The sequence below is a fragment of the Leucoraja erinacea genome, chromosome 8 (assembly GCF_028641065.1).
Source record: "Leucoraja erinacea ecotype New England chromosome 8, Leri_hhj_1, whole genome shotgun sequence".
Taxonomy (NCBI): domain Eukaryota; kingdom Metazoa; phylum Chordata; class Chondrichthyes; order Rajiformes; family Rajidae; genus Leucoraja; species Leucoraja erinaceus.
Genome location: NC_073384.1, coordinates 39,493,673 through 39,506,384, shown reverse-complemented (window position 1 = coordinate 39,506,384; position 12,712 = coordinate 39,493,673). Strand labels below are relative to the sequence as shown.

At 45.3% G+C, this 12,712-nt stretch overlaps 1 protein-coding gene across 3 annotated transcripts in view; it reads left to right on the top strand.

Moving 5' to 3' along the window:
* heatr1 (HEAT repeat containing 1) overlaps positions 1 to 3,689 on the top strand; it is an 83,223-nt gene extending 79,534 nt beyond the window's left edge. For all 3 annotated transcript variants that reach the window (XM_055639558.1, XM_055639556.1, XM_055639557.1), the window contains exons 44-45: positions 2,087 to 2,195; positions 2,914 to 3,689. In XM_055639558.1, the coding sequence (XP_055495533.1) occupies positions 2,087 to 2,195; positions 2,914 to 3,002 (198 nt within the window). In that variant the 3' untranslated portion in view covers positions 3,003 to 3,689. The remainder of the gene's footprint in view (positions 1 to 2,086; positions 2,196 to 2,913) is intronic.
* Positions 3,690 to 12,712: the final 9,023 nt, after the last annotated feature.

Below are 12,712 nucleotides of genomic sequence, written 5' to 3'. Positions count from 1 at the left end.
CAGCTCTACCCATACCGATTCCACATCCTCCAAACTAATGTCCTTCCTTTCCATTGCGTTAATCTCCTCTCTAACCAGCAACACTACCCCACCTCCTTTTCCTTTCTCTCTATCCCTCCTGAATATTGAATATCCCTGGATGTTCAGCTCCCAGCCTTGGTCACCCTGGAGCCATGTCTCCATGATCCCAACTATATCATAATCATTAATGGCTATGTGCACGTTCAACTCATCCATCTTATTACGAATACTCCTTGCATTGAGACACAAAGCCTTCAGGCTTGTTTTTACAACGCTCTTACCCCTTATACAATTATGTTGAAAAGTGGCCCTTTTTGATTTTTGCCCTGGTTTTGTCTGCCTGCCACTTTTACTTTTCACCTTGCTACCTATTGCTTCTACCTTCATTTTACACCCCCCTGCCCCTCTGCTCTTGTACCCATCTCCCTGCCACATTAGTTTAACATTATTGTCTATTCCCAGCCATACGTCCCGATTAATATCAAATTTTGCTGAGTATACCACTTAAGTTTTAAAGAACGTTTGGGGATGATCTGCTGCTAATCATATTTCATTGCAAATACCAACTTCGATACGGTTAGTGTTTGCTGGTGATCATATTTTCCACTTGGATGCTGAACCCCAAAGATGGATAAGGGCTCTGGTTCAATGCATGTGGAATTAGCGGTGCTTTTTCAAATTCTTGGGATATGGTTGTTCTTTATTACTCTTTCTTCCTTGCTGTAAAAGGCATTAACGTCCAAAACTGCAGTCTTTTATCTAGCATTGTAGTGAGGACATCAGTGAACAAGTTAGGTTTACTACAGCAGCTTTTATAGTCAGTTGTTTCTGAAGCTGATACTGAAATGACCAGATTTACTGATTTAGATTTCACAATTATGCAAACAATCTATTTTATGAAAAGAACAACAGGAGGTAAACATTTTACTTTGCAATCCCAAGGCTGCTGTTTGGGAACTTTCCTTCCTAATATGAGGAAGAGTATTGATGAGTTGGTTTGTGTTAGACTTCGATGCTCAATGCAGTTGATTGTTTTTCCTCTATTCTCTCCGTCCATATGCTTTTACAGTTATAGCTGATCGTAAGTGCATTAAGAGCTGCTGAAACACACACATTTATGCAGTTTCTGCTTTCAGAAGAAGCCAGGGAAGTTAAGCTATGCTGGATTTGACTTATTTGAGATAATTGAGATATTTTCCTGAGCTACTATAGGAACATAGAAAATAGGTGCAGGAGTAGGCCATTCGGCCCTTCGAGCCTGCACCGTCATTCAATATGATCATGGCTGATCATCCAACTCAGTATCCCGTACATGCCTTCTCTCCATACCCCCTGATCCCTTTAGCCACAAGGGCCACATCTAACTCCCTCTTAAATATAGCCAATCAACTGGCCTCAACTACCTTCTGTGGCAGAGAATTCCACAGATTCACCCACTCTCTGTGTAAAAAATTATTTTCTCATCTCGGTCCTAAAAAGCTTCCCTCTTATCCTTAAACTGTGACCCCTTAAAAATATGGAACGCTTCACGAATTTGCGTGTCATCCTTGCGTAGGGATAATGTTAGTTATGCTCATTATGCTATCTACCCCTTTGGAGACCCTTGGACTATCTTTGATTGAACTTTACTGGATTTTATCTTGCACTGAGTGTTATTCCCTTTATCATGTATCTAAACTATGGATGGCTCGATTGTAATCACATATCGTCTTTCCACTTCTTCTTGCATGACGTGCACAGCCTATAGTTGTAGATCAAGTGGCATGAAAACACTACTATTTTCATGAAAACACATCTATTTATTTGTGCACGACGGGTTGATGACTGGATAGCACATAACAAAAAAGCTTTTCACTGTACCTCAGTACATGTGACAATGAACTAAACTCTAACTCAGACATTGTTCCCAGATTGATATTTAATTAATTAAGTTTTGGGGGAAATCCATCATTTCAAAACAGCCTAGATCATCAATGTGTGGTTTGAGCTTCTTGTTTTAAGGTGCTAGTATTTTTTTTACCTCATTGATGGTGGAAAGGGTTAAAATATTGCTTTTAATGTGCAGGTGAGGTTTTCTGCTCTCATTATGCTGTTGGAATTGGCTGGTAAACTCAAGGAGAACTACATGGTGTTATTGCCTGAAACCATCCCCTTCTTGGCAGAACTGCTGGAAGGTAAGTACTGACTTGAACTAAAATCTTAATGCAAATATTAATATGTAATAAGAATTTCATAATTCTGTTCAGTATAAGTTTAGTTTAGAGATACAGCACAGAAACAGGCCCTTGGGCTCACCGACTCCAACACCGGCCAATAATCCCCGCACACTAACACTATCCGACACACACTCGGGACTTTACAAAGTTCCCAAGCCGATTAACGTACAAACCTATTTGGCTTTGGAGTGTAGGAGGAAACTGGAGATCCCAGGGAAAATCCACGCGGTCACAGGGTGAACATACAGACAAACCCAGGTCTATGACGCTGTAAGGCAGCAACTGTGCCGCCCCTGAGCTTAAATCGTGGTTGGCTTGGATGAGTTGGGCCAAACAGCCTGTTTCCATGCTGAGTAACTGTGACTTCTATCACATTTCCTCCACGCCTCCTTTGGTCCATGGAGAATAATCCCAGGCTTCCTTAGTTTCTTACCATTGAAATCCCTCTTGCTGTGGAACCACCGAGGAAATCTTTTCTGCATCATCTCTGGAATATTTACATGCTTCGGAAAGTGTGGTAACCAGAAATGAACACCGTTCATTAGTTGTAGTCACCCCAGTGCTGTCTACTACCTAGGCAAACCTTCTCTGCTTTTGCACACCATGCCTCTTTATTTTTGATTCGTTCCATTTCAGTGAGCGTTTTGAGTTCCACATTGTGTGCTTTGTGTTGCAGATGAATGCGAGGAAGTGGAGCACCACTGTCAGAAAGTGATCCAACAGCTGGAAGTCATTCTTGGAGAGCCACTGCAGAGCTATTTCTGAAACCCATGTTGTAGGAAGTTTTATAATTAGATGATGAATATTTTTTACGTGTAAAGTTTTGTATTAAGAATCACATGATTTACGCGGGTATTTAACAGTACTGGCCCTACTCTAAATGCTGAAGTTGCAGAATTTTACCTTGCAAACCAACACTGATGATTTTTATTGTCGAAAGGGAAGGCAGATGCCTGTTCACACTGAAGATAGACATAAAGTGCTGGAGTAACTCAGCAGATCTGGCAGCATCTCTAGAAAAAGGAATAGGTGTCTGAAGAAAGGTCTCGACTCGAAACGTCACCCATTCCTTTTCTCCAGAGATGCAGCCTGATCCTCTGCGTTACTCTAGCATTTTGTGTCCATCTTCTGATGATTTTTCCCTGATTTCATTCAGATTGGATGTTGAATAGGCAGTTCTGTAGCCTGTTGCAATTATGTTGAATTTTCTAGCTCATTGTTTTGAATTGAATGCTTTATTGTCACATGTGACAAGTCACAGTGAAATGCTTTGCATGCACACCCAAGTCAGCCATAAAGTGCACTTACAAAGTAGCCCCGCACCAGGTCCTCCTCTCATAGCAGTCCCCCCCCCAAGCCGGGTCCTCCTTTGTTCCTTCCCTCAGCGGCGGCGTCCTCACTTCCACATGTCTATTCTCACCCAACAGTATTAATAAATGTTTAAAAACACGTATCAGTGCTTTTTATCATCATTGCATTCAAATAGCGTCATGGCCAGTGTATGACCTGCAACAAATTATCCAATTGATTTATCAATACCTTTCATGAAAGCAATCAATGTCCAAATCTGGTTGTGGCTAACTCGTTTGGCAACAGCAGGCTGGCTAAATGTGTGTTATATTTAGACGATTGTGGAGTTTGCATTCGCCCTGCTACTTTGTAAACTGGGTTTCCTCTTTGTACACCAGTTCTCCTCCACATTCTCTTTACTTTAGAAATACAGCGTGGGAACAAGTCCCTCAGCCCACAGAGTCCATGTCAATCAGCAATCACGCCGTACACTAGCACTATCCTGCACATGGGACAATTTTACAATTTACATTAGCCAATTAACCTACAAAACTGCACATCTTTGGAGTGTGGGAGGAAATGAGAGCATCCAGAGAAAACCCACGAGGTCACAGGGAGGAGAGTGTACAGACAGCATCCGGAGCCAGGATTGATCTTGGGTCTCTGGCGCTATAAGGCAGCAACTCTACTGGTGAGCTGCCCCTTCTGCCACTTCTTGCCACTGGGATTATTGTTTACTGCGTCAGGCAAGGTGGCAGCCTAGGTAGACAAGGCAGTACATGGTATACATGTAACGTGTGATGTGATTACAGTGGAAAAGGGTCACCACAATGATATCTAGGATGGAGCATTTCATTTATGAGACTGGATAAGATAGGTTTGCTCTCTTTTGAGTGGAGGAGGCTGATCGAGGTGTACAAAATTATGAAGGCATTAATAATAGGAATCTTTGCTGCACCAGTGGTATCTAAAAACGACATGGACCCACTCCAATCCCTGAGGAGGAAGAACCTTTCCCCCGCTGTTTGGAATCTAAAGCACTGTCTGCAGGGGTAGTGGAGGCAAATACTCACATCTCTCACAGTGTTAGGTTATTGTTGTCACAGGTACTGAAATCCAGTGAAAGGTTTGCATGCACGTCATATCATAGATGAGTACAAAAGTGAAAATAAACTGCAGAATTATAGTGTTGCAGATAGAAAAAAGTGCAAGGGTCGGAAAGAGGTAGATTGAAAGATCGGTGGTTCATTCAAGAAGCTGGCTGCAGCAAGGAAGAAGCTGTTCCTGAATTTTGGATCTTTTGCCCAGCAGCAGAGAAGAGATAATTACCCGGGCATTATCATCTACGGAGACTGAACAAGGGTCCCCACCAGAGATGACACCAATTTACATACTCCAAAAATGCTACCTAACCTGCTGAGTTGCTGCAGCACTTTGTGTACTTTGCATGGCAGCATTTGCAGTTCCTTGTTATCTACGAACAAGGCATGGTTGGTCCTTGATTATGTTGGCTGTCCTAAGGCCTTATGAAGTGTAGTAGAATGTTGGGGGGGGTGGGGGAGAAGAGTGTGGTGGGGGGTGTTGGTGGGGTAGGGGGGGATGGTGGTGAGTGTGTGAGGACAGTGGTGTGTTGGTTGGTTAGGTGTGAATAGGTGGGGAGGGGGGGGGGGCAGGCTTCATAACTGCCATTTCTTGCATTCTGGGCAGACTTTAGGCATCTGGATGAACATTTGAATTGTCAAGATATAGAAGGGTGCAGGTCAAATGATGTTAAATAGAATTAGAGATATGGTTGGGTCTGGGGGCTGTGTGTTTTTTTAGTTTAGAGATACAACGCAGTTTTTTTAGTTTAGAGATACAATGCAACCCACTTACACTGTCCTACACACTCTAGGGATAATTTATAGTGAAACCAAGCCTGTACCCCTTTGTGGTGTAATTATGAAGGCAGGGAAAAGGCTATTACAATCATGGTACAACCTACTCTATGCATTGCGCCAAGAAACTCCAGCCTGACCGCATTACTTGCATCATTTCTCCAACTTTACAATTTAAACTTGGGGTACAACTTCAATTTAAAATTAAACATTGATGACACATTTTAACAAGGTTACCTTAGTTCATAAAAAATACAAATGTAAATGGATATTTATAGTTTGTACAAAATACATTGCAGGATAATGTTGTCAGTACATTAATTTATAATAGGACAATGCTGATGTCGATGCAATTTTTTCTAAAGTTTTTACACAACATTTAATTCCACCAATTCTAAAATAAGTTTTTAGACTGCTTTATGGCCAGCCAGAAAATTGCATATTCATTCAGAAAAAATGTGGCTGAGCCCCAAATCCTGTAAACAATTTACAACACGGAATCTACAAAGAGTCACACTTTGCAACTGAATATATTTGACATGAAATTCTTCCCATTCAACCACTAATTTGCACAAATTACTTTTGGAGCGCTGCAAGCCAGCAGCCCTGCCAGCAGCGTGTTAGTTTTTTCAACTTTTTGGGTTTTTTTGTGTGTTTTAATATATGTTTTTAATGTTTCTTTGTGTGTCTTGTGTTGTGGGGGGGGGGGGGGGGGGGGGGAGGAGGAAACTTCGCGGACAACTTCTACCGAGGGTGCGGTGGGCACTTCAGATTCAGATTCAATTTTAATTGTCATTGTCAGTGTACAGTACAGAGACTACGAAATGCATTTAGCATCTCCCTTGAAGAGCGACATAGCAAACGATTTGAATAAATAATAATAAGTGTCCGGGGGGGGGGGTGATTGGCAGTCACCGAGGTACGTTGTTGAGTAGAGTAGAGTGACAGCCGCCGGAAAGAAGCTGTTCCTCGACCTGCTGGTTCGGCAACGGAGAGACCTGTAGTGCCTCCCGGATGGTAGGAGGGTAAACAGTCCATGGTTGGGGTGAGAGCAGTCCTTGGCGTGCTGGCTTGACTTACCATCCGGAGCGGGGTCCCTCGTCAGAGATCCCTGGAGAGGAGCTCTGACCGCCGGCCCTGCAATCTGCGGTGCTTCTGGCTGAGGTGAGGCAGGGACTTTAAACCTTCGACCGCCGGCCTGCTGCCTACACCATCTTGAAGCTGAGGCACCGATTCAGGACTTACTTGGACTTGCCCGTTTATACATCTGGACGCCCGCAGCAGCGACTGCGGAGGTGTTGAGGTCCCGACCACGGGGGAAAAAGGAGGACTGGCCAAATTTTGTGCCTTCCACCACAGTGATGATTGCTGTGGTGGATGTTTGTGTAAATTTTTATTATGTATTGTGTGTTCTTTTTTATTGTATCGTTGCTGGAAAATTCATTTCACTTGCACTTATGAATAAAACTTGATTGATTGATTGGAAAGAAAAATAAATGTCATTAAAATGCAAACCAAGTGTGGGCAAAAAAACCCTACACTATCCTAGATCACAAAATGGTGGCGGCGCAGGCCCATCGCGACGCCCCGTGTCTCCCAAGAATTGGAGAAATAGCGACAATTCCCCTACCTCTCAAGGCTGCTCACACGGAGCAGTCTTGGATCCCTTTCGTACAGCCGACAGGAACTTCTGGACTTCGGGTCCTGCGGCTGCAACAACTTTCTGGGCGATCTCCTCACTCCTGAGCTCGTCAGCACCGGAGCCGCGTGGCTGGAGAACGCCAGCAGAGCAGCGGGGCTGGAGAACGCCAGCGGAGCCGCGGGGCTGGAGAATCGCCAGCGGAGCCGCGAGGCTGTAGGTCGCCACCGGAGGCGCGGAGCAACGGAGCGGCAGAACACCAGCGCGCACCAAGCCAGCTCGGCCGACCGGAAGCAGCAACAGACGGCGACGCGTACGAAAGCACCGCCAGGGACGCAGAGGTGGGTTAAAGGCCAGGTTAAAGCTAGCCCCACACAGGCTAGCGATTCCTAGCCTTTTCCTCACCAACGTGCGCTCACTGGCAAACAAAATGGACGAACTCCAGCTAAGGATCACCTCCCACAACTGGATCAAAGACTGCAACATCCTGATCTTCACGGAAACTTGGCTCAACATCGATGTTCCTGATAGCGCCATCCAGCTAACGGGGCATCATTTACTCCGAGCGGACAGGACAACAGACTCTCTGGTAAGACTAGAGGTGGGGGTCTGTGCATTTATGTAAATAAAGCATGGTGCACGGACTCCACCATCATCGAGAGTCACTGCTCAGCTAACCTTGAGTTCCTCTTGGTTAGATGCAGACCGTTCTATCTGCCCAGAGAGTTTACCTCCACTGTTGTGACTGCAGCCTATATCCCTCCTGATGCTAATGCCTAGCTTGCAATGAAAGAACTGCATACTGCCATTTGCAAACAACAGACTCACAACCCCGAGGCAGCCTTCATTGTTGCGGGTGACTTCAATCACTCCAACCTGAAGACTGTACTCCCCAAATTCCTTATTTATTTATTTATTTATTTATTTTATTTTTTTAAACAGAAGTACGGTAAATTACAATCCTACATAACACATATATCTTAATACATTTTTTGTACCGCTTCATTTTTTTTGAGCTTTAAGAAAAAGGTAGAAGTAAGGAAAGTAAAGAAAGTGCAAGAGAGTCGTGAAGTGCAAGAGTGTTGGGAAAAGAAAGCCCCTTAGGAAAGAAGTTAGAGAAGGAAGTAAAGTGAGAAAATAGGCCCTAGAAAAGAAAGAAAGAGAAAATAGAAACAATCGCTCTATTATAACATTAAACTCCGCAGAAAGGGGACTACCAACCAAGTCTGTTTTTGTTGTTTTACCTCCCGTTACCAGGTCCTGACTATTGCACCTCATACTTGTAATAGGTCCAGAAACATAGACCACGTCTTTTGGAATTGGTCTGCTTTACCGGCTAGGAGGAATCTCATCTCTTCCAGATGTAATGTTTCAAACATATTTGATATCCACATTTTTATTGTTGGTGTCGGCGCATTTTGTACTCCCCAAATTCCACCAACATGTCTCCTTCGCCACTAGAGTAGACAAGACACTGGACAAAGTCTACACTAACATGGCTGAAGCTTACAAAGCCGTCCCCCTCCCCCACCTTGGTCAGTCTGATCACCTCTCATTGTTCCTGCTCCCTAAGTACTCCCCACTCATCAGACGGGTTAAACCCACTGTGAGGACAGTTAAAGTCTGGTCAGATGAAGCGGACTCCACACTTCAGCAGTGTTTTGGAAACAATGACTGGAAGGCGTTTGCAGCCCAGGCCACCCTTGACTCTCACATGGACATTGATTCCTATACATCCTCTGTTCTGGACTTTATAAACTCCACCATCAATAGTGTCACCTCCCTCAAACGGGCGACCATATTGTCGAATCAGAAGTCATGGATGAACAGCGAGATCAGGCTACTGCTGAAAGCTCGGGACACCGCTTTCAGGTCAGGCAATGCTCGAGCCTACAGTTCATCCAGGGCTAACCTGAAGAGGGGCATCAAGAAGGCCAAGCACTGCCATAAGCTCAGGATTGAGGAGCACTTCAACAACAACTCTGACCTCCGACGCATGTGGCAAGGCATCCAGGCCATCACGGACTACAGACCCTCCAACACCACCCCCACATCCAGCGACGCCTCCTTCTTGAGGAGCTTAACCACTTCTATGGCCGCTTCGACGGACAATCTAGAGACAGCCATCAAGGCTGTGCTCCCTGCCGATCACCAACCCCTCACACTCACCCCCTACGACGTGTACGTGGCACTGAGTAGGACTAATGCACGTAAGGCTGCTGGCCCTGACGGCATCCCCGGGCGCGTGCTCAGGGCCTGTGCTGCGCAGCTGACAGACGTCTGGACTGACATCTTCAACCTGTCACTTGCCCAAGCAGTTGTCCCCACGTGCCTTAAAACCACCTCCATCGTGCCAGTGCCAAAACACTCCACTGCGGCAAGCCTCAACGACTTCCGCCCAGTTGCACTTACCCCCATCATCACCAAGTGCTTCGAGAGGCTGGCCCTGGCACACCTCAAAGGCTGCCTACACCCCACATTGGATCCCTATCAGTTTGCCTACCGCAAGAACAGGAGTACGGAGGATGCCATCTCAACGGCACTTCACTCCGCCCTCTCCCACCTCGACAACAGAGACACTTAAGTAAGAATGCTGTTCATCGATTGCAGCTCAGCATTCAACACCATTATACCCTCTAAACTGATCACCAAACTCGGTAACCTGGGCATCGACCCCTCCCTCTGCAACTGGATACTGGACTTTCTAACCAGCAGACCCCAGTCTGTTAGGTTGGACAAGCACACCTCTTCAACCCTCACCCTGAACACCGGCGTTCCACAGGGCTGTGTGCTGAGCCCCCTCCTCTACTCCCTCTTCACCTACGACTGCACACCTGTACATGGTACTAACTCCATCATCAAGTATGCAGATGATGCAACGGTGATTGGCCTCATCAGTAACAATGATGAGTCGGCCTATAGGGAGGAGGTCCAGCTCCTAGCAGCATGGTGCTCTGACAACAACCTGGCCCTTAACTCCAAGAAGACCAAGGAGCTCATTGTAGACTTCAGAAAGTCTACGGGCGGCATGCACACCCCCACCCACATTAACGGGACGGAGGTGGAACGTGTTTCTAGCTTCAGGTTCCTGGGAGTCAACATCTCCGATGACCTCTCTTGGACCCACAATACCTCAACTCTGGTCAAGAAGGCTCACCAGCGTCTCTTCTTCCTGAGGAGACTGAAGAAGGTCCATCTGTCTCCTCAGATCCTGGTGAACTTCTACCGCTGCACCATCGAGAGTATCCTTACCAACTGTATCACAGTATGGTATGGCAACTGCTGTCTCCGACCGAAAAGCACTGCAGAGGGTGGTGAAAATTGCCCAATGCATCACCGGTTCCTCGCTCCCCTCCATTGAGTCTGTCCAAAGCAAGTGTTGTCTGCGACGGGCTCTCAGCATCGCCAAGGACTACTCTCACCCCAACCATGGACTGTTTACCCTTCTACCATCCGGAAGGCGCTACAGGTCTCTCCTGAGACTGAAGAAGGTCCATCTGTCTCCTCAGATCCTGGTGAACTTCTACCGCTGCACCATCGAGAGTCGGACCAGCAGGTCCAGGAACAGCTTCTTCCCTGCGGCTGTCACACTACTCAACAATGTACCTCGGTGACTGCCAATCACCCCTGGGCACTCCTCCCACAGGAAAAACACTGACTGTATGCATGTAAATAGATTTATTTATTGAAATCATATTCTATGTCGCTCTTCCAGGGAGATGCTAACTGCATTTTGTTGTCTCTGTACTGTACACTGACAATGACAATTAAAGTTGAATCTGAATCTGAATTGGATTTGGTTACTACATTCTCAGGATCAGGAATTATTTGACTACAACTCCTCAGAGGTCATTGCAAATTCAAGTTTAGTTTAAACATACAGGACAAAAACAGGCCCTTTGGCCCACACCAAACAGCGATCCCCATACACTAACACACCTGATACAATTTACAATCTTTACCGAAGCCAATTAACCTACACGTCTTCAGCACGCGAGAGAAATTCCACACGGTCATCTGGAGAATGTACAAACTCTGTACAGAGTGCACTCTTAGTCAGGATTGAAGCGGGCTCCTAGGCTCTGTAAAGCAGCAACTCTACTGTTGCACCACTGTGCTGCCCCAGCCTTAATGGGCCTTATACAAAATGCCAATTACAAAAAGAAGACAAGATGTCTGCTTTAAGCCATTATTGCAGTATGTAAAGCTGACAGAATTGTTAAGCAATAAATTAAATTTAAGTGACGAGTTTGGCTTTTAAATCAAACAATGATAACGTTTAATTATCAGCAATTTGAAAATCTCAGCACATTTCTGATTCACAGATTGCAGGTGACATTGGGATAGGGAGAAGTAGTAAAATATCCAATGATTGAGCCTCAGTCCTACAAACCTACCATGTTAACGACCCAGTTAATTTGCACACATTGGATTGATAAATTATGTACAAAGCTGTCATATCCCACAATTTTGGCAATGGTTTGGAAAATAATCTATTTTCTGCTCCTGCTAATTTCATCCGTTAGCATATCAAAAAACAAATGCTTTTAATCACCAAACAGATAAAGTCTAGATTACTAAAAGTTTGATCTTGAACACTTCCTGTTATTCTGTATATTGATTTTAGAAAAAACGCTGCCACTTAAACGGCTGTGATTTTTGTCCATCTTACTCAGAGTCCCCTCCCCTGCGCAGGACAAGAGGATTTTTCCCATCGATAAAAAATAAGAGTTATTAGTGTTTAAAAATTGTTGAGATTCTCTCTCCTGAAGGCCACGCCCCTCCAGAGGGGCTATAAAACCCGGAAGTGTTGAGTGCCTCAGTCAGTCTCTGCATGATGGGGGAAGCGAGAGGGTCACGTCTCAGTCTGAGCTGTGAATAACACTGAACATATGCCTACTAAACTGTGAGTGTAGTTTTTACTGACCTTGAGTGCCCTTAATGTGGTTTGAAAATGAAAATGTGGTTGGTTTGAACTAAAGCACAGCAAATGGTTGGTGGTGGTTTGAACTAAAGCACAGCGTCTAAACTGGATAACTTCCTGTTTGCACTGTATTGATTTTAGATAAAACGCTACCACTTACGGCCCTGATTTTTGGCCATCTTAGTCCCCCTCCGCTCATCAGGTGCAGAGAATTCTTCCCATCAATGAAAAATAAGTGTTATTAGTGTTTAAAAAATGTTGAGAATCTCACTCCTGTCAATCACGCCATGAAGGTCACGCCCCCTCCAGTGGGAGGGGGAGGGATTATAAAACCCGGAAGTGTGGGTGTGGCTCAGTCTCTCTGCAAGATGGGGGAGGGAGAGGTCACGACTCTGCCTGAGCTGTGAATCAACTGAACACACTGAATGTCTACTGAACTGTGAGTGTGGTGTTTTGTGTGGTTTTATGGTGGTTTCACCCTGCTTGAAATGGTATGCAACTGCATTTGAATTTGGTGGCCTTGCACCCTGCTTGGTGGCATGAAATTGCACTTGAATTTGGTGACCTTGCACCCTGCTTGAAATGGTAGGAAACTACATTTGAATTTGGTGACCTTGCATCCTGCTTGAAATGGAATTTCAAAGAATAGCCGTGAGTCAACTGCCAGCCCACCAGCCGTGAGTGAGCTGCCAGCACATCAGGCTTGAGTGACTGAGCTGCCACCGCAAGAATCCATTTGGCCCAC